This window comes from Galeopterus variegatus, unplaced genomic scaffold (genome assembly GCF_000696425.1).
Source record: "Galeopterus variegatus unplaced genomic scaffold, G_variegatus-3.0.2 Scaffold2933, whole genome shotgun sequence".
NCBI lineage: Eukaryota > Metazoa > Chordata > Mammalia > Dermoptera > Cynocephalidae > Galeopterus > Galeopterus variegatus.
The window spans coordinates 176,552-204,055 of record NW_007729044.1 but is presented as its reverse complement, the minus strand read 5'-3'; the positions used below and the strand labels follow the sequence as shown (position 1 = coordinate 204,055).

General features: G+C 40.6%; 1 protein-coding gene across 1 annotated transcript in view; it reads left to right on the top strand.

The window, feature by feature from the left end:
* Window positions 1-27,504, top strand: part of LOC103599383 (ERC protein 2) — a gene marked incomplete at its 3' end in the record, with an annotated part of 182,601 nt that overhangs the window by 28,739 nt on the left and 126,358 nt on the right. Inside the window, exon 2 of the mRNA XM_008583491.1 lies at window positions 5,114-5,908. Within this exon, the coding sequence (XP_008581713.1) occupies window positions 5,252-5,908 (657 nt within the window). The remainder of the gene's footprint in view (window positions 1-5,113; window positions 5,909-27,504) is intronic.

Sequence of the window (27,504 nt, the reverse complement as noted above, 5' to 3'; positions counted from 1 at the left end):
ATTTCTAGACCCAGTAGGGCCAAAACTCCAACCAATCATTGTTTAATCTTCTGTATTTCCTTGCTAGAAGTCATTCTGATTCTTTTGCATAACTTTCATGTCCCTGACCTTAAAGCAGCGCCTAGTTCTCGTGTGTAACCGTCTTTCCCTCAAACCCTGTTAGATCTAAGATAAGAGAAAGCTCTGTCTGAGAAAGCCCATTCTAGGGAGTAAACTCCCATAGACAGAAACTGTGTCTGTCTTAGTCACTGCTTCATCCCCGGCATTCAACCCTGGGAATTAAGCTGATGCTTAAAAACTATTTAGTGCATGAATAAATCTGAATGTTCAGTGACATGTTTGCTTGTATTCTGAAAGGAAAAGGGCTCTCTTGTCAAATAAATTTGGAAAAAGTTATATTATACACTCAATTTTGGGATAGTCATGATAGACATTAGTGTCCTAAAGTCTTTGAGACCTCTTCGTGTAATATCAGAATTCTGTTATCATTGTTTATCCGAACATTTGCCAAATTGTTCAGGAATTATTGGCCTAAAGCAGAGCTGGAGTAGTATAGTACCGGTACTTAATAAATACTTCCTAGGGTGTATTTACTGAATATGTGGCACTGCAATCCTGAGTTTGGTAATTCAGGGATTTTTAGAAGCCTTAGGAGGAGATGGTGGCTTCCAGGATATGCTGAGAGTAAAGAGTAGAGACTATGGAGAAAAAGTAATTGAGGGTAAGGACATGAATGTAAATTGTTTGATTTTGATCTTGTAATTCTACTTCTAGAACTTTATCCTAGGGAAGTAATAAGAACTTTATTAATCAGAATATTAATCTATTAGAACATTAAAAAGCTTTATCAATCAAAATACTACAAAACTTTATCAATCAGAAATTAATTATATTTCCATTTAAAAAAACAACCTAAGTGTCTCATTATAGGTAATTGGTTAAATAAATGATTAGGTAAATATTCAATGACTGTGGCTGTTTTAAAACATTTAGTGACTGTTTTGGTTCTTTTGTTTTGTAACAAAAACCCCCAAACTCAGGGGGCTTTAAGCAATAATTTATTATTTCCCACCACTTTGTGGGTTGATTGGTGGTCCTTTTTTTTACCTATAGTGTCAGCTGTCACTCATGCCCCTGATTTCAGATGGAAGCTGGGCTGGGCTGGAAGGGCTGTGGTGGCTTGTCTCTCTGGTCTGGTGTCTTGATGCTGGCTGGGGTACTTTGGTTCTCCTTCATGTGGCCTCTCTGTCCATGTGGTATCTCATCTTCTAGAACCTTCTGTGTGGCTACTCTTTTCAGCAAGGTAGCTCGGATTTCCTTACATCATGGCAGCTGGGTTTTAAGAGAGCAAAAACAAAAACTGCTTTGTTGATCTACGCAGGTCACAAGGCCAGCCCAGAGTCAAGGAGAAGGGAAGTAGAATCCATTTATTGATGGAAGGAGAGATAAATATGTACAAGATGGAAAAGAATTTTGGTGGCCATCTTTGCAGACTCATGGTGGCCATTAAAAGTCATGTTTTATAAAAATGTTTTATGGCATTTATGTTATATGGAAAAAGGAGATGATGTTAAGAATACAACACTGAAGAAAAAGGGGAATACAAGACTTTGTATAGATATAATACTGATTTTGTCTAAAATTATATATACACACATTTAAAAGGAGTTGGAAGCAACAACACAAACTTGTTAATGGAGGTTGTCCATGAGTGACAGGATTGAGAGTATTTTTATTTTCTTCTGTGTGCATATCTGTATTTTCTTAATTTTCTATACTAATCTTTTGGTTGTTTTAACAATTAAGATAACTATTAGGCCAATTAGAAAGTCTTGACAAATATCGAAGTTAGAAAACGTATGTGTTATAGTCTATGATCCCAGTGCCATAAAATTTGAACTACAAAGTTTTAAACCAAAACTTCTGTCCACTTTGACACGTAATTATTTTAAAATTTTTGTTATTTTTTTCTCGAAACATAATTGATTGTACATATCTGTTGGGTATAGTGTTGAATATCAGTGCCTGTGTGCAATGTGTGATGCTCAGATCAGGATAATTAGTATATTCAACATTACACAATATAATCATTTTTTGTGGCCCTTTACCAATTTCTTGCTAATCCCCACCCCCCTCTGGTGGTCTCAGTTTTGTTCTCTCCTTTTGAAAGTTCAATGTATTATTGTGATTATTTTATCTTTCTATCTTTTAAAAATTATTTATTTATTTATTTTAAGCTCCCACTTATGAGTAAAGACATGCGTATTTCTCTTTCTGTGCCTGGCTTGTATCACTTAATGTAATTTTCTCTAAGTTTATCCATGTTGCTACGAATGGCAGAATTTCATTCTTTTTTATGGCAGAGTAGTATTCTATTATGTAAATATACCACATTTTCCTAATCCAGTCATCCTCTGGTGAATGCTTAGGTTAGTTCCACCTCTTGGTGATTGTAAATAGAGCTACAGTAAACATGGGAGTTCATGTGTCCCTTCCACATGATGATTTACGTTCCTTTGGGTATTCACCCAGCAGTGGGATTGCTGGATTGCATGACACTTCTATCTGTAGTTGTTTGAGAAACCTCCATAGTGTTTTCCGTAATGGCTGCACTAAGTTACAGTCCCACCAGCAGTGTAGGAGGGTTCCCCTTTCTCTGCATCCTCACCAGCATTTGTGATTCTCTGTCTTTTTGATAATAGCTAATGTAAGTGAGGTGAAATGATATCTCAAGGTGATTCTGATTTGCATTTCCCTGATGCTGAGTGATGTTGAACATTTTTTCATGTGTCTGTTGGCCATTTGTATATTTTCCTTTGAGAAATGCCTATTCAGCTTCTTTGCCCATTTTTTAATTGGGTTACTTGTTTTTTAACTGTTAAGTTGTTTGAGTTCCTTGAATATTCTGGATATTAATCCCTTGTTAGATGCATAGTTTGCAAATATTTTCTCCCATTCTGTCACTTTGACATTTAAATATATCCTTCTGAATAATTCCTGGGGTAGAACAAATTTTAAAAGAAAACTAGCAAGCTATTCACAATTGACAAGAGTTTTGTACATATAATCCTGGAAAATGCAGTTATACATATATTCTTATATGCACTTATTAGAAAATGTGATTGCAGATAAATGAATGTTCAGTGAAAAAAGCAAAAACAAAATCTAAGCACAAAGGAAGTAGAAATTATTATTAAGGATAAAGAGATATGATGACATGGAAAATAGAATGTAGTAAAATGTATCAATAAAACCAAAAGCAGTGTCATTGAAACACTAAGAAAATAGACAAATATTCATCATATCGTCATCAAGACAAGCCGAAAAATAGGAACATTAGGAATGAAATGGGGACATAACTGGAGGTGATTTAAAAATTATAAGGAAATGTTATGCAAAGCCATACCAATAAGACTGAAAAATCTAGATGGAACAGACTGTTTCTGAAGAAATGTTTTAATGATAATTGACACAAAATAGGTAGCAAACCCAAATAGATCAGTAAACACAGTAACAAATGAAAACATAATTAACAATCAAGCTTATTCAGTTTTATGGGTGTGTTTTACCACACATTGCAGGAATAGGGAAGACTCGTATTATGCTAACTGTTCCAGAACATATGAAAAATGGAAAGCTTCTCAATCCATTCTATGACACTGGTGAAAACATAATTAACAATCAAGCTTATTCAGTTTTATGGGTGTGTTTTACCACACATTGCAAGAATAGGGAAGACTCGTATTATGCTAACTGTTCCAGAACATATGAAAAATGGAAAGCTTCTCAATCCATTCTATGACACTGGCATAAACCTGATTCTAAACCCAGAAAAGGAGAGCCCGAGGAAACTGTGGGCTAGTGTCATCATATATTGATTTTTAAATAAGGAAACGTTATTTCAAACAAGATTATATATCTATGCATGTTATATGTGTGTATTGCATGTGTGAGTGTTTCCAAAAGGAAAAAGTTCACTTTTGTTTGTTCGTTGTTGTAATTCTCCAAAGCCTTGGCCAGCTGGGCTGGTAATATCACAGGATTAACTCTGCGTGGGTGTAAATTTTATGGCATTTGGATGGGGACCTCAAACCCAGCCAGAGACCTCAGAAATGTCTGCCTCTAGATACAAGGGGAGAAGACAGGTGAGGAGAAGTTAGATTTAATCACTTCTTCTAGGAAGACAGCTCTAAGTGATGACCCAGCTAGAATCTAGATACCTGAATTCTAAGGATGGCAAAGATAACAAATTCATTTAACTGTTGTTAACATGGTGTGCTGTTCCCCTGTGCCCTTTCTGAAGTGGTGTGAAGTGGCTAATGTGACTATTAAGGTCAAACAGAATGGAAAAAAATTTTCAAAAGGCCAGCCTGAAAGATGTGTGTGAAAGGGGAGAGACAAGACTGTTGTTTTCTCTGGTGAGGCCATTGAGGATCTGGCTGTGTGTATAGGTGTCTCGCTGGTTGAGCCACCTCTTTTTCATCTAGGTCCAAGATGGCCAATAGGTTCCAGCTCGTGTGTCAACGCCTGTTGATTGGTGGTAAACCACCCTGAGTGTTGTGTTGAGAAGAGTTGTGAACCTAATTGGAAAGAGGACTATGATGGATTAGTGATGTCTATAATGGGTAATAACATGCTTGCCAGATAGTTGACATCCTGGGAAGCTTTCAGCGTCACTTTCAGAGTCCCTGTCAAGCCACATGTGTATAAGGGTCATGTCCCCAAGAGTGGATTATTTTATAGCAAAGATCTCCATGATGGGAATTCCATGGAGAATATTCTGGAGTTCCTGAATCTAACTGAGCACAAACCAAACTGGACATCATCTTTTTCCTAAGGGAAAAAGAGCTCCTTTTTTGCTCTGAGGGGCTTTTGACCTTGGTTGGGGCAGGGCAGGGGAATTTATAAAAAGTTTACATATAGTAAGTAAAGTTTTGGGGCCATGTTTCTTTTTAAATGAACATCATGGTGTGACTCAATCAACCAACCTATCTATCTACGATTCATCTATTATTATCATAATTTATCTATCTGTATATTTTAGATTATAATGCAGTTACAGTCAGAGTTTTAAGGAACTTTGTTTTTGATTATCTTTTTTCTCATTTTGCAGATCTCTGATTGGAGTCGTTTTCTGGTAGACTGTGAAAGGAATGCAGTGAAAATTCTGGCCAACAGTGAAAATATTAGCTTAATCCCCAATTTAGTATAGCATTTCTCCTCTTCAGTAGCACCTCATAATAGAAGAAAAATGTATGGAAGTGCAAGAACAATCACCAATCTGGAAGGTAGCCCTTCCAGATCTCCTCGTTTGCCAAGGTCTCCTCGTTTGGGCCACAGAAGAACAAGTAGTGGGGGAGGGGGAGGAACAGGCAAGACTCTGTCTATGGAGAATATCCAGTCCCTTAATGCAGCCTATGCTACGTCTGGACCCATGTATCTGAGTGATCATGAGGGGGTGGCTTCAACGACTTACCCGAAGGGCACCATGACTTTGGGAAGGGCCACAAATCGAGCTGTGTATGGAGGCCGAGTCACAGCCATGGGGAGTAGTCCCAATATTGCTTCCGCTGGACTTTCTCACACAGATGTCCTTTCATACACGGATCAACATGGTGGTCTGACCGGCTCATCCCATCATCACCACCACCAGGTACCCTCCATGTTGAGGCAGGTAAGAGATAGCACAATGTTGGATCTTCAAGCCCAGCTCAAGGAACTCCAGAGAGAGAATGACCTCCTCCGGAAAGAGCTAGACATCAAGGACAGCAAGTTGGGCTCTTCCATGAACAGTATCAAGACTTTCTGGAGTCCTGAGCTTAAGAAGGAGAGAGTCTTGAGGAAAGAAGAGGCAGCCCGGATGTCCGTCCTCAAGGAGCAGATGAGGGTTTCCCATGAAGAAAATCAGGTAGGTTATGACTCAGTGTTTTTCAGCCTTGGCTTCTCACTGAGTAGTTGATGCTTTGCAGATGGTACCACGACCTGTGCAGAAGAAAGTTTGGCATCATCAAGAAGGTTATAGCTTAGTATGTGTTTGACTTGGACACCACAAGAGAGCATAGGAAATACGAAGTAGTTGATGCTTTGCAGATGGTACCACGACCTGTGCAGAAGAAAGTTTGGCATCATCAAGAGGGTTATAGCTTAGTATGTGTTTGACTTGGACACCACAAGAGAGCATAGGAAATACGAAGTTACAGCTTGTGATTTCCTTATCTTCCAATAACATTTCCATATAGTTGCAGAAGGGGGGAGGATCACTTCACTCCCTAACTTTTGTACTTGTTTAATTTTGTTTTCTTTTTCAGCAGTCACAACAGCGATTCAGATGTACCTCCCTCTGAATAGAAGAGGACAGTGTTAATTTCTGCAAGAGTAAACACTTTAACAGCAACATTTAGAGGGTCACATTTGACTGGTGGTGAATTATTTATTTATTTATTTTTTGAAGCACCAGCAGCATTATTTCCTCCTAGAATGAGTGGAATTTGTTCTCTAAGTAGTGAACTGAACAATGTTAAGTGGGATTGTGTAGAGTGGGTGTCATATCATGGTAGAGAATCACAATACATTCTAACTTGTTCTTTCTGCCTTCATCCATTCAATATTAATTAAATATCTACCGTGTGCAGGGTACATTCTTTCGCTTCTTTGATCCATCCTGCGTATCATAGCAGGATAGTTTCCCAGTGTCCACCTGGAGTTATGCCATTCCTCTGCTTTAAAGTCCTAAGTGATTACTTGTTGCCCCCAAATGAAGTCTACCTCCTTGACTGAGCCTATGTCATCCACCGCTGGAAGGCCTGGGCCAGCCTTTCCAACCTCATCTTGCACTGCCTCCCTGCACATGTGCTACCTGTACCCACCTCTTGCTAATTCCTGCACACACCCAAGGCTTCCTACCTCACTGCCTCTGCTCTTGCTGTTCCCTTTCACTGGTGGCCTCTCTGCACCCCCTCGTCCTGCTGCTTTCCTTTCAGTCCCAGCCAGTTTTTATTTTCAAATCCTACCTATTCTGTGAGGCCCATTTTATATGCTGCTATTTTCATCAGGACTTTGGAGTCAGACGTACCTGGGTCTAAATTCTAGCTTCACCTCTTATGGGTTGTAAGAAAAGTGCTAAGAGATGGGAAGTAGAAGGTACTGTTCCATTTGGCTAAAAAATTCCCAGATATCATTTAACTTTCTGTAATCATTTGAATCAGTGTTAACTTGTCTGAACTAGTGATTCTCTGATAATTGCTCTTCATGTATGTGGGCCTAATGATGTGCTCTGCCTTTTTTGGGGTCATCTGCTGACCCTCCTATCTGTTTCCCTGGCTACCACTCCTTTGGAGTCCAAGTGCCCATGGAAGCTTTTGTGACCTATATGAAAATCTGTCTTTTGTTCTCTTCTATGTGCAGAAAGCAATCACCTTATCCACTTGATTATCTGACCAAGCCATTGCTGGTTTTTAGATGTGGAAATGTGATTTTTTTTAGTTGGAACAGAAAGCCTTGTTCTTCACTCCTGAATCAAATTAATGCTCTTTGCTATCATTTCTGCTTTCTTTTGACTGCTGGTTCATGAAGTTCCTGTGAACCTGTTACTACAATGCGCATTTCCACCGAATTCTGTACTGATTTTCTCCTCTTTTTAGTTTTTTTGGAAAATAGTTAAAGCAGTTTAGGAATGATGTAAGTAGTGACAAAAAGTTTGAAAGCTGTTTGCTAAACTCTCAGCTCCAAAATGATTTTTATCTCATGCTTCTATCATTAAATTTATTTTTGAGCACAGACCCCCAATTATACATGTATATTTATTTATAAATTACATGATGTACTATTGTGCTGATATACTATGTGTCTTTTATGACATTTGTGAAGAATTAAATATGGATGAGATAAAGTAAAATAAATAATATATTGAGATAATTTTAATAACACACAAAACCTTTTTTTTTGCTTTTAGTAAAAACATTTAAAAACCCTTGTCCATTTCATGACAGTTAGTTCCGTTTAAACTAGGTAATATCCATAATGCCACTTATGTGTCTTGTTGCCATAAGCCAGAAGTGAGTGAATGCTTGAGGGTGTGTCCATTACCTCTTCCTTGTTCTGGCCCCTGCCACGATCACAGGATGCCTTGGCTATTGTAGGTGACTTGTGACTATGTGACATATGACTCAGTGGAAACCCCAGTATTAATCCTTATATTAAGTATAAGTAAAATATAATTGTTTTCACTTTTAGGTTTAAAAAATATAAAAGGAGGAAAAAGCATGGAGAGTTTGAAACGTCAATTTACTTGCAATATGATGTGGTATTGCAAAGTAAAGAATGTAAAGATTGACAAAAAGCAAGACATTTAAAAAAAATTTTTTTTTTCCCAGTGGTCACATACGGTCTAGTTGTGGGGAGGCTCGGGGAGGATGGGGCATCAAGAGCAGCATTTTTACCAAGTTGATATAAAAATGAAACAGGATCTGAACATGGTCCCTGCACTGACAGTTACAGTTAATTTCAAAATCCGAGCAGCGAATTGGAATTGTTTCTTGAAAAATGAGTAGACAGGCAGAGTTGGTGCCGGGTACAGTCAGCAGGGTCGGAGGGCTGGGCTGCGTCCTGCAGGGCCTGCATCTTGGGTGCAGCTGGGGCACTGAGGACTGGGGCTGTGGGCTCCGGTGCCTGCTCCAGGATCTTGGCTCCTCAGGGACTGGCCCACCCCTGCCCTTCTATTTTTTAAAAATTGAAGCCCCCTTTCTTTCCCTCTCAGAAATATATTAAGATCTCTTTTAGAGGTATATGAGTACCTGCTTGTCAGGTTAGGATGGGTTCTGCTGCAGTAACCAACAAACCTCACATCTCAGTGGCTTAACATATCAGGGGTACATTTCTTATTCACCTTAAGTATGAAGCAGGTTAAGTGACTTTCCAGGACAAGTCTCTTCCATGTCGTGAGTCAGGATCCAGGCTTTCTGCATCTTGATGCATGGCTTTAAGGGTCGATATGGCAGGGGAAGAGTGCCTGGAGATGACACTTCGGTTCTTCAATTCCTTGGACTGGAAGTGACACAATTGAAGGGTGTAGGAGATATATCTTCTTCTCTGTTCAGGAAAGAGAGGAGAAACAGATTGGGGGATCATTGCCAGTGGGGTTTTTGTGTTTTTCAAAAAGTTGGAGCTAGATGAAATAACGATTAGGGAACAATCTAGACTTCTGCTGTTGCTGCTGTTTCTATTATTACTGCAACAGCTACCAGTAGACATCTGTTGAGGGCTTATTAGGTGGTAGGCATTGTGCTTACAGCTTTATGTACATTATCTTATTTAGTATTTCCATCATATCATCTGTGGTAGGTGCTAGAATTTTTCTCATTTTACAGATGAAACATAAATATAGAGAGAATAAGCAATGTGCCCAAGTTCAAATGTTGGTAAGTGGCAGACTGGGTTTTAAGGCTTTGGTCTGTTTCATGCCAAGGCCTAAGATCATAACTTTATGATCACTACCTCCTTAAAGGATCACTGAGCTGTGAATAGAAGCATAGTATATTAGGAAGATTATACTACATATGTGTTAGATGAAAAAAATTACTAGTTTTGATGGAAGATTAAGAATGGGATTTAGTTCAGTTAGGATTTTTATTCTTAATTAGGAACTTATTTCTTTTTCCTAATTATGATTTTTGTGCTGTTTAGGATTTCCACTATTTACCATAATTTCTTTTTAGAGGACAAATCATGGAAACTTTTTCTACATGGAAAATGGAACACAAAAGAGATAAGGGACATTTGATTGTGGTTTCTTATCCACAACAACCAGATGGCATCTACAAATGTAATTCTTCCTGGGGTATTTAGATAATTAGAATTGTACTAACCTAAATTCAGATGATCTAAAACAATTTGAACTGTGCTATGTGAAGAAAAGCCCATTATAGGGTGGAGGTGAGGAAACTCAAGTGCTGTTATGTATGAAATTCATGTAATTCATAGTAAATTTAATGCTAACTAGCACAGACCCCTCCCCCCCTCAACCTTATGTCCAGTGTTGTAGAGGGTTGCTACTCATTGATTTATTTGTAGTAGATTTTGAAGGCCTTATGGTTCTGTCCAAGGGAACTGAACCCAACTCCAGATTTAAGGGAGGATGTGAACTCCCTCTCTATATTACAGGAAGGGCAGGGTGGTTTGGAATCTTGGGGCCAGTGGGTAGGTGGTCACAACTAAATTTCTTACATGCAAAGGGATGATGCTTAGGTTCCTGGCTGGATATTTGATCTCCTTCCTCCTCCCCTCTGCCACTTTCCCAGGTTCTTTCCAAGGCTCTACTTCTCAGCCACACAGATCTGCATGAATATAAATATATTTGTTACTGCTAAGAGTTGCTGTACTGAAATTTAGAATCATTTGCTTGTTAGTATAAAGCAGAATGCACGGATACAGAGTTATCTTTATGCTATCACTTGTGATTTTGTTTCATGATGAGCTTTCTTGAATTGGGGGAGAGCGGGGTGGAGTATTATGGACAACTAATTCTTTAGAATGGCATGAACCCGTAGCCCATGCTCTCAGTGTCACATGTGTGGTCTGATCAGGGCAGAGGTGAGGAGAAAATATTGAGAATGGATGTTCTGCTGTCACTTGATGAAGCCCCCTTATTATTTTTAATGGCCCATGGGTTTGGCAATAGATGTTGTGGGTGACCAGGTAGGTATATGTACAGGGAAGTAGAGTGACCTAATTTCCTCTAAAAGATATAGGTTTGTCTTTTCTTTACAGTTCCATTTAATTTACCTGTGTGATGGAGATCAGAGAGAGACAACATGGTAGAAAATAAATTTCCAGAAAGTTCACAGGACTTATATCTTGAAGTTTGGTGCATATTAGTGATTGACTTTTCATATTTCTGGATATATTGTATAATTATTAACTTTGTATTTTTAATGGATTTTTCTTTCCAAATTAGGTATACATAAAGCAATTTTTAGACATTTTCCTAGGTTGTGCATGGCTAGTCAAGGCTCTGCATGAATATAAATAGCATCACACACTGGGAGATTGTACTAGATATTTACTCATCTTGTGTGTGCAGAAATGGGACAAGGTCATAGGAAAACGTAACCCAAGAAGTGTAAGTAAACCTGTCTGGGCAATGTTACAGCTTTAAGCAATGGTTATATGATAATTTCTATTTCTGGCCTAACACAATAGGAATAAATCTACTCTAAATCAATATTAATATGAGTTTTTGATGAGTTTTTGATCCAGTTTCAACATATGATTTATTGATTCTTATTTTGAGACTGAAACTTAAGAAGATTGAGATGAATCACATTTCTGTGTTTCCTTTACTATTATTATTTTCTTTTATTTGTATAAACTACAGGCTATTTCAACAGGGATCATTCAACTCTGGTCTAAAATTCTCATTTCATTGTTAGTGTCCAGATAGGATCAATTAGACCAATTGGAAGTGAGTGATATAATTTATTTTATCCCCTGTTGAGAAGGTGATGAGGCAGCTGCATCATGATGGGTTGTCCTGCATGGAATGCACCTGCAGTCACCTTGAGTACTGAGCATTTGTGGAATCAAGGCTGAGCCCAGGAGTGTTGGGTTCCATCAGGTTTGCAGTACTCAGACCTGTTTTATTCCTGTACCTTCTTCCAGGCTCCTTTCTTTCTACTACTGTAAGTCTGAGCAACCATGGATCCCTCAAAGCCAGTATTTTCAAAGTATGTCTAGGGAAATGACACTTTCCAAAAGAGATTTTCTGGTCAAATAAACTTAAGAGATGACATACTGGATACACCTATCTTAGAAATTCATAATGCGTATGTTCTGAGTTGAATCGTGTCCTGTCCCCCAAAAGGTATGTTGGAATCCATCAAGCTATAGTGAGGGTTTTGGGGTGGGCCTTAATCCAGTATGATTGGTGTTCTGATAACAAGGGGAAATCTGGACACAGACAAAGACATGCATAGAGGGAAGATGATTTGAAGACACACAGGAGAAGGTGACCATATAAACACCAAGGAGAAAGGCCTGGAACAGATCTTCCCTCATAGACCTCAGAAGGAACCAACCCTCCTGACACTTTGATCTTGGACTTCTTTAGTTTCCAGAACTGTAAGACAATAAATGTCTGTTGTTTAAACTACCCAGTTTGTGGTGCTTTGTTATGACAGCCCTAGTACACTAATACAAGATATCACCAAGTGAAATACTCTAACTATTGCGGTTAAAAATGTTCATTAAATTTGCACAACCCAGCAATTTCCCAATCTTACTTAACTGTGAAACTCTATCTTAAACTAAGTGCCTATGTATTGGGCAGCTATTGCTGCAATAATGCTGTGTAACAAGCCATCCCAAAACCTCTGTGTTTAAAAAGACAAGCATTTACCTGTCCCTCACATATCTGCAGGTTGGCTTCAACTTAGTTGGGCTGGGCTAGACTCTAGGTTGCAAGTTGGGTTTAGATATGTTTTCACGTTCTCCTTAGAACAGCAGCTATTCAGGGCTTCATCTTTTCATGGTAGATCACAGATGCAAAGTGTCCAACCTTCAAACCCCACGAACATGTTTAAAGCCCTGCATGCATCATGTCCACTAACATTCTGTTGGCTAATCTATGTCATGTGGCCAAAGCCAAAGTCAGTGGTGTGTAGGAAAACTACTCCCTGCCAAGGAATAAATATATATATATATACACACACACACCCATATATATATATATATGTATTTAACAACAGTTCCATCTATTATAAACTATAAATATTCCTAGAACTGAGGGTGTAAGGCCACAGTCTGAGGAAGGCTGCTCTGCTTCAGGAACATCTCTGGAAGCGAGACATTAAAGGAGACCTGTGAAGGTGGATGAGCACTTTCAATGTGGTCAAAGGTTCTTTCAGTGGCTGGGTCTTCCAAAGTGTCCCGATGATGTCTGATTAATGGCTTGGCTTCAGACTCCTCCTCCTCTTCCTCGAGTATCTGGCTAATGAAACCCAAGTGCAAATCTGGGAAATTCTGGGAAAGCTTTTATTTTCCTGATAAAAGTAGTAATTGTCACCAGCAATGCTCCTTCCCCCTTCTTCCTGTCTTGATGATGTTGAAATAAATTCTTAGAGCTATGCCAGCCATAATGTAACCATGAAAGAAAGGACAAGATAAGAAGGGATATATGCCCAGCCATCTCTGGGCAGTTGTACCAGCACCAGCAATGGCCTGCTTCCAGGACTTCTAGTCATGTGAGAAAACAACCCCTACTTGTTTAAGTTGCTGTTGGTTGGACATTCTATTACTTGCAGCTATAAATTCCTAAACATAGAAAATCATTAATTGATAATCATTATTCATAACAATGACCCATCATGATAATTCTCCCTCTTCCCCCCAATTTTTAGTTAGGTTAAATGAGATCTTGAAGGACTTCATTTAGAATGAAGAAACCTACTTACTAATTATTTTGGGTAAGACTCCAAAGTAGTGAAAAGCACTACTCAAAGCCTTCATAAACAAAAGGGGGCATTTATTAGTTCCTAAAAATTGCAGAAAGGCCCAGTTGTGGAGCTTGGGGTTGACTGGATCCAAGGCCTCACACTGTAGCAGGACTTTGTCTCTCTCTGTTGCTTCATCTCTGGTTCTCAGTGTCTGCCTCTATGTGTGAGCCTCGTTTTCACCTTTGTGTGGTGGGTGATCTTGGCTGGCAGTGCCCCAGGGTCACAAGTGAAGGGTCAAGAGAGCCCTATGTCTTCACTTTCCACTTGGAAAATTCATGGAGGGACTCTGGTCCTGCCTTGATCATATCCTACCTCCAGGACTTCGTGATTGTGTGTATGTGTGTATGTGCATGTATGTGTGGTAGAGGGGGGCAGGCATGTGAGAAGGTGTTACTGTGACTGGTGACCCTGTTAGAATTGCAGGCATTGGGAGAGGAGCAATTCTTCCAAGGATTGGGACAAAGGGTGAAGGGATGCTCCAGGACAAAAACATGTTAATAGCACTGACTTGAGCTGTCTTTAGTCATCCTCTTTCTCCACATGTCTTAAGGGCTTACCAGTCATGTAGGGACCTGAGAAATTAAGGAATCAATCATAAGTCACATCTGTAAGTTTTTCATTTTAACCCCAAGTTGAAATGTGAGTGTTTGTGGGTATTTCCCTCAATGTTACATAGGCACATGGATTTAGAACTGGATAGTATAGTTTGGCACCACAACATAACTTGGAATGCTGAATCTTGGAGGAAAAAAAAAAAGTCCATTTTCTTCATCTTGAAACAGTCTTCCTTAGTTCTTCAGAGAACTGTAGCATTTGTTTACTTTTCCAGAAAGCAGGAAAAACTTTGGTCCAGACTTAGACAGAAACTACTACTTTAAATGTGCTTCTTAGGGCCGGCCCGGTGGCGCATGCTACAGTGCGCCGCTTGGGAGTGTGGTGGCGCTCCCGCCGAGGGTTCGGATCCCACATACAGACCGGCCGCTCACGCTCACTGGCTGAGCTAGGTGCGGGCGCGACACCGAGGGTTGCGATCCCGTTGCCAGTCATGAAAAAAGACAAAAAGGAAAAAAAAAAATAAATGTGCTTCTTAGATAGGTGAAAATTTATTTTGGTTCTGAAGATAGATGAGATGGTGCAGAGCCAGCAGTTGGTTTCTTTGTTTGCTAGTATATAGAATGATCTAAAGTGAACTACACATCTTTGTCACAGATGTCAGTTGTTTTTGCTTCAAGAATCTCTTGCAGTCAGCCCTAGAATCAGCCATGTGCACCACATTATGAGCCTTACAGATTTTTATTCCTAGGTTTTCTTCTGAAAGACGGGGCTGATGGGAGGAAAATAAACATTCCTGTATGTTGGACCTTGGGGGAGCGAAATGATTTCATTTTCTCTTTGGATCACTTATACTTGGGTGATGGGATCATAACGGCACACAAACCACCAAAGAAAACATTTCAGAATATTTCATTGAATAGACTGTTTTAGTTTCACTTGTGCCAAAGGTACTTATTGAAACCCAGTTCAGGGAGGGGAATGCAGGAGGAGAGCCCTCAAAACATTCACTGTTGGTCCCTATAGACCACATCCTCAGAGAATTTTTAAGAAGCAAGTCTGATGACAAGAAAAAAGTAACAGTGATTTATTGGCCAAAGCAGATGGGGTGGGTTCTGAACCTGGACTCTTCTGGCCAGAATACAATTTCAGTTTCTATAATTAGTTGCAGGTGGAGTTCTTGTGTTGTTGTTTTGGAGTCCACTGACATCTGTGTGCAAATTCCCACCACCCCCAGTTGGCATTTGGACTCAATAAGTGGTTTGGCTTTGCAGTAATACAGAAAATCATAAATCTATTTCACACACACGCATAGATAAAGCTGCTCTAAAGGTCAGGTTCTGAAAGCTGTGGAAAGCGTTTTCAAAAGTTTGGGAAGTAGGTTTTTTGGCAATGTGGGCATGCAGCCAAGAGCCAGGGCAGCCTGACAAACAGAATTCTGGCGTGTGCAGTTTTTTCTCCATTTCTCTATGAAGCCAGCGTTTGATTGTGTCTTGGAAGTGACATGCAACCATTTTGTTTTTCAGTAGAAAAGGTCTGGAGAGAAGTAAAGACTGAGGCAACTACTTTTCATCTTATAAACCCATGGCTGGGCTTGAACTACCTGCTTTGGTTACATTGATCAAGTTAACTTGGTGGTTCTCAAATGGGGGCAATTTTGGTCAAAGTCTGGAGACATTTTGTGTTGTCACAATTGAGGGAGAGTGGAGCTACTGGCTTCTAGTCGGTAGAGGCCAGGGATGCTGCTAAAAATCCTACAATGCATGGGACAATTCCCCACATTATCTGGTCCGGAATGTCAGTGGATACAAGGCTGAGAAACCCTGAGTTAACCAGGTGATTATTGGAGCTTTGTCTTTCATTGTACTTTGCCTTCACTCGATGCTTTACTTTCACTTTGTGATGACCAAAATGTATGTATTTTTGTAAAAATGATTTCATAAAAGCTAAAACCTGATTCATCATTGTGTGGGAACGAATTAATTGTCAATGATGTCTTTTTTTTCTTCTTCTTTTTTTCCCCAATCTTGGCCTGGACTAGTAATCATGAAACTTCAAGTATCTTGAATTCTTTTATTTATTTATTTATTTATTTTTTTTAAAGATGACCGGTAAGGGGATCTTAACTCTTGACTTGGTGTTGTCAGCACCACGCTCACCCAGTGAGCAAACCGGCCATCCCTATATGGGATCCGAACCCATGGCCTTGGTGTTATCAGCACTGCACTCTCCCGAGTGAGCCACAGGCTGGCCCATCTTGAATTCTTTTAGAAGTAGGTGTATAAAGGTATCAATCTTGCAAGGAAATGGACAACTCATTAAGGAAACCAAATCTATTTTAAAACTATGATTCCTATATACTTTCACTGACTTTTTATGTTGGTTTCTGTCCATGTCTGTGATTGATCTTGAAACAGAGGGGGAATAAGCATTTTTGAGCACCTTCTATGTGCCAGAAATTTGCTAGTTTCTTTCCATGTGTGTGAGCTCAATAGCCCTGAAAGACATGTGCGTCCCCATTTTATAAATGAGAATCAAGGCAAAGAGAGATTAAGTGGCCTGCCTGAGGCGGCACCATTAGGTAGAGCTGGGATTTAATCTCAGGTCGGCTTAGCAATTGTGATCTTTCCACTGTCATGAAAGGGAAAACAACAGATTTGCTTAAAAACTAAGGAATTTGGTCCTGAAATGAAAGTTCTAATATAGAGTGGAAGTAGCAGTATATTGCCTGGCAGCATCTTAAAGATGCTGTCAAAGAGGTATACAGAAAGGACAGACAGCAAGAATGAGGAAGGGAGCAAGTCTTCAGGAGCAGCAGAGGAGGGAGGGCAAGCAGGAGATAGCAAATGCATCCTTGTCAAGTAAATAAGCAGAGGAGAATGCCAAAGGGGTGTTCTTGGAAACCCATCCAGAAGGTTGGGAGGAAGCAACTCTGGGACTGGCTGGGAAATTAAAAACACAGGTGGCAGTGGAATGAGAGAGATTATCCTTCAGGGTGCTCATTAAAGGCCTGGCAGATCATTTCAGGTGGTTATGACTTGGCTTTTTTTTTTAGCTGGCCAGTATGGGGATCTGAACCCTTGACCTTGGTGTTATCAGCACCACACTCTGACTGCACTGTCTGGCCAGCCCTGCGTGGTTATGACTTTGACAGATTCCTTGGATTCACAAGAGCAGAGCTTCAGGGATGGGGCAACTCTTTATTTTGTGTTATTGGACTCTAATGAGGATGGTCTTATTAATCTAGTTAGAACTCTTCCTGACCTTGCCTCCATCTTCAGGAACTTCAGGGCACCTTGCCAGCCTCCTGGCCCAGGAGTCCCTCAACTGGAACCTCTCAGCTTCCTCTTCGGTGGGTTTCTGACCTCGCTGGGTGATCACCCTATTCAGGCTTTGTCTTTTGGATTGTTCCACATCTTTGTCGTTGTTGTTTTTATTGAAGCATAATTTTGATTATACATATTTGTGGGATACAAAGTTGATTATCAGTAGCTGTGTACAACATGTGATGGTCAAATCAGGATAGTTAGCTTATTCATCATTACAATATGTAATCACTGTTTGTGTTCATTAACCAGTTTCTCATCAATTTCTCATTAACACCCCTCCCTCTCATGCTGTCCCTTTCCACCTCCAGTAACGACAGTTCTGTTCTCTCCTTTTAAAAGTTCAATGTATTATTATGATTGTTATTTCTTTCTTTCTGTCTCTCTCTTTCTTTATTGTTTATTTGTTTATTTATGAATTCAGCTCCCACTTATGGGTAAGGACATGCAGTATTTTTCCTTCTGTGCCTGGGTTGTTTCACTTAACAGAAATTTCTCCAGGCTTATTCACATCTTGTGTCTCAAAATCAGGTCTTCACCTCTTGGGTTAGCCTGACTGATTTCTTCCTCTCCCAGTAACTTTCCCCTTTGAAATCTCTTTCTTGTTCTATTTGAGAATCCAGACCACTCATTTACTAATTCACTCAGTTACCTCTTGTTTAAGGGAGAATGTGGTTGCAAGTAGCACAAACATATTAAAGCTGAAGGGAAAAAACCAGACCCTAAGGGTAGGTAGGGCAGCCATGTGTCATGAGGGGATGAAATCAGGGATTAGTTGGAAGATGATCAAGAATACAGACACAGTCTGTCTCTGTCTCTGTCTCTCTGACATACACACACCTCTATCTCTTATTTTTTCTCTTGAGATCTGTTTTTATATACCCCTTGTGAAGAAGTGTCCACTCAAGGAAAACGTATGTCTTTTCTATTCAAGTGCTCAACAAGGACTTCCCAGAGCTGCTCTGTTGCAGTTTCAAATTCAGAGAACCAAGAATCTGATTGATTCAGGTTGAGTCCAGAGTCTGTTCTAGGTCCAGTCTGCCTTGGCCGAGGGACTGTGAGTCACGAGAACCACACCCACTCAGCAGAACTATGGAAAGAGTCTCTCTGAGAAAGGGACATGATGGGTAGTTGTGATTGATTCAGGTTGAGTCCAGAGTCTGTTCTAGGTCCAGTCTGCCTTGGCCGAGGGACTGTGAGTCACGAGATCCACACCCACTCAGCAGAACTATGGAAAGAGTCTCTCTGAGAAAGGGACATGATGGGTAGTTTCTCTACCAAGGGAGTTATGAGTAAGGTGATAAGGAAGAAAGGACAGTCATTGCTGGGAAGTGTGTTTATGCAACAAATAATTGGAAGCTTGCCGTGTTTCATTTGTTAGGAAGAAAGACCAGTCAAGTGTCTTTTATAGTTAACTTCTGTTGCCTCTGTCTATAACCAGCCATTTCAACAGCCAATTCAGTAGCCTCCTGGAATCTCTTGACCTTCCCACCCACCTTGTCAATCCCTACCTCTGACTGTTCCACTGGAGAAATTCCAGAAGTTGTATTGACTGACCAATTCATGCTATCTTATCTTCGTGAACCCAGATGGATATGGCTCCTTTATATCATGTCAGATTGCATTCTTTATGGAGCTTTAAAAGATTCTCCACTTTCTGTAAATTCCCTTAGTTTCAATGGAGACTTAGGTCTCCAAAGTGGATGGGATTATGGTGATAATTAGGGTCTATAACTTTTAGAACTAAGTATGTTAAAATTTGACATCTTATATTTTAAGGTATAACAGCTTGAGTTCTAAAACTATTGGTTCCTGAGCAATATTGTATCTGAAAGAGAATGGAAAGAAATTGAAATTCACTGATTGTCCTTTGGAAAACTTTCTGAAATATCCATGTGAAGTAATATAAAAGTTTCCACGGATTCCTGAGACCAGGAGAAATAAGTAAGTATATGATGTGGAATGTTGGGCAGTGTACATGATGACCAGATTTAGAAATTGCTCAAATTTAGAAATGTAGCAAATAATAAATAAAATCTGCCTTCTCAAAATTTTTAAACTTCACTCTGTGTATCTTAGCTCTGTGAAGCCATGTACTATTTGAGAAGCTGATGAAAACTTTCTAATTTTCCTTAGAAAAATATGCGTAACCTGAATTGTACACAACATTCCCTTTTCTCATTCCTACTTCAAACTCCAAGGGCATCTAAGGACATTTAGGTCAAGAACATCTGTCTAGATGTTGCCTTTTAATCTTAAATATTGCATGTTTACCAGGAGTAAGTAGTTCCTAGTACTTAATGAAATGAATGAGGTTTTGGTAATGTGAGACATGTCTTTAGCTCACTGCTATTTCATTTGCGTTGAGAAGTAGGGTGCCAGGAATTTGGTGATAGTTAAAGGATGTGTTCATTGGTAAGGTGGAAACTTGGTGATGGACTGTACTACATTCACTAACTGTATACAGGTACGATATACTGGAGGTGGTAGATTCTAGTCCACCTTCAGGATTAAGTTACCCTGAAAGAGTTTGCATAGCATTGGGTGTCAGAGTAAAGTACAGGTTTAAATATTTTCATTAAGGATTTTTAGTTCATCATGTTTGTCTATGGGCGCCAAAATTCCCAGTTCACCTCAGACAATTCTATTTGACTTCTTTGTAATTGCAAATCAAACCCTACATTGCAAATTCAATTATACTGTAGGCATTTGTGATAGAGCAAGGAGCAAATGATTTTGGTGAGCTATCAAGTAAGAGGTAATTGGGTACCTACTGTGTTCCCAGTTATATGCTAAGGGCTGAAGAAGGCTCTAAAGAAGTGTAGGACACCTTTTCTATCCCCTTGCCATCTTTTGAAAATCATTAGAGACCAATTTCCTTTTTCTGTATAGACAGTGAGTAAGGAATGGAGCAATGATACACCTTGTCTTTGATGGACAGTTGACTCTACCTTGGAACTTAACCTGAGCATGAAGTTTCATCTAGGGAAGGAAGCTTCTTGTCCAATTTATTTACCTTTCTGGAACAGCCATTGATGTAACGTTTCTTCCTCTTCTGTAGAAGCCTAGCCAGTGTCCAGGAGAATGGGCACAGTGTCCTTCCAACACCAAGCCACTATAGGGCTTCTTGAAGGAGTTTGGGTGGGGGAGTTGGGGAAAGTCTCAGATCTTGTCTTTCTCAGGCAAGCATGTAAGGTCACTTTCCCATTTAGCTCACCCACCTGCCTACAATATGCTCCCTTGATAAGTGAGAATAAAAATGATCATTGTAGCTCATAAAGCACTTCTTACATGCACCCTAAATGAAATAATGACAATTAATAGTGTTTATTGGCTGCCAAGTACTGTGCTGAAGGTCTCACATATGGTATCGCATTTAATCCACATGGTGAATATGTTACTGAACCCAAGTCCATCTGCCCGCTGCCAAACAGAAACAAACGACTCAAACTGAAGTTGCCGGCATTCCTGAATAAAGCTGCCTTCCCTTTTCACCAACATTTGACTTTTGAGTTGTTTGTTTCTGTTTGGCAGCAGGCAGCTGGACCTGGGTTCAGTAACAATCCTGTGAAGCAGGTACTGTTAGTATTATCCTTTTTTATGTGAGTAAGGCGAGGCTCAGAGGGGAGGTCATTTGTCTAAAGTTACAGTTAGCAACTGGCAGATCTGGGGTTTAATCCAGGCAGACTAACTCTAAAGTCAGTCTCCAAAGTTAGGGTGGACTGTAGTATGGACTGGCGAGCCCTGGGTACACAAGGGAATATTAGGATAGATATAGACGCTGCATTAAATAACTTTGAAGCCCATGAATGAGAAAGTCATTCCCTTTCCAGATCTCATTAAGTACTTCTGATGAACTTCAATGAGAAAGTCTCGACTTGGCACCAATCTTGAACACCTCCTTTACACTTATTAGGGGTTTCCTACCCTTAATGTAGAATGTGTAGTGACATTCCTACATGATGCCTGCATTGTAATTCTGGCAGCCCCATTTTTTTTTCCTTTGTACCCCAAATGCTGCCTGTTCAAATGTCATATACTGCCTGTGAGCAGAACTGGCATCATGGTGTTATTGGGGCCTGCCTTCTGGGTTCTTGCTTGCCTTTGTACCTCAAATGCTGCCTGTTCAAATGTCATATGCTGCCTGTGAGCAGAACTGGCATCATGGTGTTATTGGGGCCTGCCTTCTGGGTTCTTGCTTGGTTGTCTTTGATGGTGGTCAAGAGCACTAGGTTTGCAGATGGATTGCCTGGGTTCCATTTCCAGCTGTGGGACTTTTGTCAACTTACTTTATCTCTCTCAACCTGTTTCCTTACCTGTAAAGTAGGTGTGATAATAGTACCTACTTTAGATGTAAATTTAATAAGATTTAAATTTAATTGGATTAAATGAGGGAGTTCATGTAAAAATATTTAGCACCATGACAACATGAATAAACATCCAAATAATAGATGATGATAACCAGGAAGGAAGCCAATGTGACAAAGCTAACACATGGAAGAATAGAGAGATGAGAGAATGTCAGAGAAATGGAACCAGACCCTTGATTGCACCATGCCTGAAGCCTGCCCCACCTCTGGTTTTCCTGCAATTTGTATAAGCCAATTTGAGTAGAGGTTTTGTTACTAATAGCTCAATACATCTCGATCAATAGAGCCTTGAATATTCGGGCTCTCTGTTTAGAAGCTTTGTGGTTACAAAAATAAGTAGGTCCCGGCTTCTGCCATGAGAATCTATTCTAGCAGAGAAAATGCTGTACATACATCCATTAAAAAAAGGAAAGAGAGTTGTACCTGCAATTGAAAGGTACAGTTAAGATGCTTTAGTGGCCCAGAGTAGGAAGAGATGAGGGGAGACTTCATACAGGAAAGGAGAAATTGAAGACAATCCCTGAGGATGGACTAGTATTCAAAGCGGTAGGAGGTGGGGGCAGGGTTGAGTGGTGGAAAGTTCAGGTTCTTGATAGAAGGAATGGCCAAGAGAAGACAGATAACTGGAGACTTATTTCACAAAACATAGGCATGAAGGCAGGGCAGAATTAGTGCTCCAAGTATTGCACTTATATTTAAAGAGGAGAAAGAGAAATTGGCCCACAGAGGCCACATTTTCTTTTTTTTTTTTTTTAAATTTTTATTTTGTCTTAATAATTTTCTTGGCCTCAAGGAGTTTAAGAGCCATGCACACAGGACTGGAAAATGAGAAAGGCCTTCCTTTTGGATATTTGAGGAAGGAGAAATGAGTAAGGTGCATCAGGCATTGGTTAATTCTCAAAAGTCAAAGACAATTGACATGATTATGCATGATGGTGGAAGTGTGGTGCCTGACCTGGAGTGAAAGGGATCATTTCCCAAATGAATGGAGCAAAGAGAAAAGAACTATTAAATGTTTAGCATAGATTAAGGTGCCACCCCCTTATGCTAAGAAGGCAGATGGAGAGGCCTTTCTAGGGAATTTGCTTTGCAGGAGAGGAGCTGCCTTTGTTTGCTTTTCTGATGACTTGGATTTGTACAGCTGCTCATGGTTCTTGAACTTCCTGGAAAAAGTACAGGCAGATAGAATTGTGATGGAATCAGCATCCCAGCCCTGCCTTTCCTAAGAACATTGTGAATTCCAATAGTATTTAGCTTCATTCCAGCAGCTGCCTGGCTAGACGTGATCAGGCAAGGGGTGTGGTGTGTGTGTGTGTGTGTGTGTGTGCGCGCGCTTGCGCGCACGCAGAACCAGTGCTATAATTAGATCGATGGTTATTTGGTTTGGGGGAGACATTTTCCCAGGTGTTTCATTTTCTTGGAATTCTTCAGGTCTGTAATACCATTCAGAAGACCAGTAGAAAATTTAGTACATCAGAGGACTCTTTATAATGAGAATTATTCTTTGAAAAAATATAGCTTATTGCACACATTTTCCATCAGAAACTAATGAGTATTTGTTAGGAATTTGGGTGGGGTTTGGTGTCTGCCTGCCACTGCTCTTTTCTCCTTTCCCCAGGGTCTGACTGAGGGTACTCTATTCTTAAAGACCAGCAGTCACAGGGGAAACAGCATATGGCTTTATTACTCCCTGAGGATGGGGTTGGTATCCATCCATTCAGGGATTTTGTGATTGGGTGAGAGAGCTTGCTACTCCCTCCTGACCAAAACCCGAGATGACAAGCCCGCCACATGCTAACCCCACATGGCTGCTGCCATGTTCAGGGGAAATCAGGGCTAGCCAGAGAAAGAGGTTCTGGTGTGCTTACCACATAGATGGCCAGAAGTGAAGGGTAATGGGGGGTTGATGGGGCCCTGTTTTGCAATGCTGGAAAGCTGGGTGGATGGTGATGCCACCTGAGGAAGCAGCAATTCCAGGAGCAATCATCATGCAAGAGGGGGGAAGGTGGGAGCTACACAACTGGGATGTGGGGCACGGCTGTTGGCCTTTTGCACTACNAAGGTCCATCCATGTTGTTGCAAATGGCAGTATTTCATTCATTTTTATGGCTGAGTAGTATAGAGGCCACATTTTCTTAGAGGCTTTTCTTTTCTTCTCTGAATCAGGAGAAGTTAGTGTGGTGCTCAATATTATGTGGAGGCACATGTCAGGACAAACTGTATTTTGCTTCTTTGATTTTTTCCTATGTGTTCCTTGCTCTGTGAGCTCCTCTGGGACTGTCACAGGACAGCAGAGGGGTGAGTCTAAGAGTTCATCCATTAACATGCTTATGGTCAAAGGGGAAAGGTGCTTGCAGATCCAACAAAAGTTCTGGGTCTGTTGAGTTTTCCTTTGCTTAATTCTTTGATGCACCTTTTCTGTTATTTGTGTATGTCTGTGTGTGCACGTGTGTGTGAGTGAGAGAGAGGGAGAGAGAGACAGAGAGAAGAGGAGAAAAGAGGAGAGGAGAAGAGGGCAGGAGAGGGAGGGGAAGAGAGAATCTCCAAAATATCATTGTTGGATGTACAAGTATTGCTATATTCCAAGGAGATGCCATACCACAATCTTGGGAACAGTTTGTCCTGTTGTTCTTCTCCTCTACTGAGTCAGTGGAATTAGAATATCCTGCTCCTGAAACCGAGTTCAGATGAGCTGCTTAGCGATGGCTTGGAGAGTTGCCTTGACCAAGGTATTGACTCCCATAGCTGAATCCAAGCCAGTTCATGTTGATTTGCAGATGGTCAAACAATATGATGCTGAATGACTGAAATGGATTAAGTCAATAAATATGGAACTTCTACTATGTGCTGGACTAGGTGATGAAAGTATAGTAGTCGACAAAAATTCCTGACTTTATGGAGCTTCCATTCTAGTGGGGGTAGCAAAAGGAGTCAAAGGTCTTGGGCTTGAGCCACTGGGTAAGGCTAAGGGCAAAACAGGCTCAGGATAGGGGAGAGATCAGTAGTTTGGTTTTTTGATCATGTTTGTTGACAAAGTTTCATTCATCCAAGTGAGGATGTTGAGTAGGGGCATGGGTTTGGTGGAATTTGCTTTCTCGAGGCCCCTGCTAGAATATCATTATGGGGATGGTTAGTGTGGATATTGGGCTGCAGTGGGTTGGAATTGGTAATGCTGATTTTTATACTCTTCTTGCAAGGAGCTTGTCTTTGAAGAATGATAACTGGAGAGGATGCAGAGTTTGGGGAATCTCCCTTCTGATTCAAATGTGTGACATACTTGCCCATATTTTTAACTTGTAGGAAATGGGCCAGTAGGGAGAGGGGTTATCGGTAGAACAAAGTTTGGAAGAGGAGGGAGACAGAAAGATCAGTGTTGGGCAGGAGGTGAGTTTTCTCTTCCTCAAACCCAGGGAACAAGTGGTCAGAAAAGGTTCCGATAAAGAGACATTAGTAGGTGTGGAGTAGAAGAAGTATCTTTTCATTTAAGAAGACTGCTTGGTTAAACAGAAAGATAAAGCCACAAACTAGGAATTAATTTAAACCTGGCTTGGATGCCAAACTGGATGTGATGTTGGCCAAATCACCTCCTTTTTCTGGGCCTCAGTTTCCCCTGCTGCATTGTCATACTGAATGAAATTGTCTCAAAGGCTCATGTGAAACATGCCCCTATTTTAAACTATTCGAACATTTTCAGAGCAATTAAGAGAGTCCTGGTGGCAAAAGAAAGTCAATGCTGTAATAATATGACTTGTGTACAGTTTGATCAGGGTGTGGGGCTAGGGTGAGGCAGGTGTGGTCAAAGCAGGCAAAAGTAGACTTGTTGGCAATCCTATTTAATGTGCTGGGGGTTTTATTTAAGTGCTGTTGATGGGGTGATTTGCTTGCTATGGGATGACACAGCAAGCCCATTACCATGCTCAGTGGATACAGCAGCCACCAGCATTTCCCCAGGAGAAATTTTACAAAGTAAAGGCTAATTTTACTTTTGCTGTTGATGGCATTTCTCAGCTATATTAATTACCATCCTGATAGAAATGCTGCAGAAATATACCCCATGCTCTCAAGAGTGAAGAGGGGAAAGGAGGTTGCTCTTAAATAATCCAAGAAAAGGTTTTACCTGTGGATTCCAAAGCTACAGTGCTTCCTTAGTCATGGCTTTCTTAAGTGGCAGATGCCCTGGCTTGAATAGAATTTCTGTGTTTGTCTTATTTTCAGCTTCAGACTATGTGATTTTTTCCCTATTCAGTGTCAATTGCTAACGAAATTATTTTAGGAAAGAAAATGATAGTTATGGACTGAATGTAGTGTCTCAGTTTTTTAAAAATGTATTTTGAGAATTATATTTTGCTTTCTTCCTCAACTCCTTAGTAAATATCTGGGCTGTCTACCCATGTCTGTCCATCCATCCATCCACTTATAAAAATAACATCCCTGAATGTGGCAGTTGTTTAGTAAGTAGCTGTCAAATGAAATGCACTAATATATACAGAGTCAAGGCCTCTAGGGCTTCGTGAGGCCAGGAGGCTTGGATCTAATTCTGGTTTCACTACAAGTTGGCTGTGTGACCTTGGGAATTAGTTGCCAAGGTTGGAAAATTGAGAGACTTCATGTAAAAACTTGGATTTCCAGATTTTCTTTAACACCAGGAAGATCTGGTAGCCCTAAACCCAGGGAGCTGGAGCTAAGCAGTTCCTGTTTGCCTTAGGTAGGACATTGTCTCTCCAGGTTCTCTAGTACATTTCCTGGTTGGTAGATGTACATTCTTAGTTTAAAGGTGAAATGAAGCCCCCCTCCCACAATCAGGCATCCAGTGCCAGTGCCCTGGGGCCTTCCCTGGGACCCGGGGAATGGAGAAGGGGACCGGACCCCCCTCCCACAACCAGGCACACCGTGCCAGCACCTCGGGACCCACTCGGGGACCCAGGGGATGGAACTGGGGATCAGACAATCTCCGCAACCAGACACACTGCCAGCACCACGGAGCAGGCCAAAAACACCTCCTCCATGTGGGTGGCTCACCACAGCCACCATGATAAACATGGCTGCCGCGAAGGCAGCTAGACTCCACAACCACCACACAGATGGTCCGCCAGCTACTGGAGTGCGTTGACACAAGGAGAGTCACCAGCAGAGATAAAGACAGGAGGAGGATGTCTATCTCCACAGAGCCCATTTCATAGTGACGGAAGAAGCATCTGCTCTATGACAGTATTGGGGGACCTGATCACACCTCTCAGCATTGGACAGATCATTTGGGCAGCAAATCAACAGAGTAACCATTATTCTTTCAGAGGCAGAGAAGAAATCTAGGGTGATTAGAGGGGGGAGGAGAAGAGGAAGGGGAATGAGAAGGGTTTAGACAAAGGGCACAAAGAACAGTTACAATCTGTAATAATATATAGTAATATTGATTTGATCAACATATCTCAATGTTGAAATCCAAAAATATGTATAATCAATTTTGATTCAATAAAAATTGAAAAAAAAAAAGGTGAAGAACATTTTCAAAGTCAACATGTTGGTAAATTATGAGCGTTGTTTGGTGTTGCAGAGTCTTGAGTGAAAACCCTGACTCCACCTGTGGGAGAGGGTGGCAGGGGCATCTTAATAATTTTCTTGGCCTCAAGGAGTTTAAGAGCCATGCACACAGGACTGGAAAATGAGAAAGGCCTTCCTTTTGGATATTTGAGGAAGGAGAAATGAGTAAGGTGCATCAGGCATTGGTTAATTCTCAAAAGTCAAAGACAATTGACATGATTATGCATGATG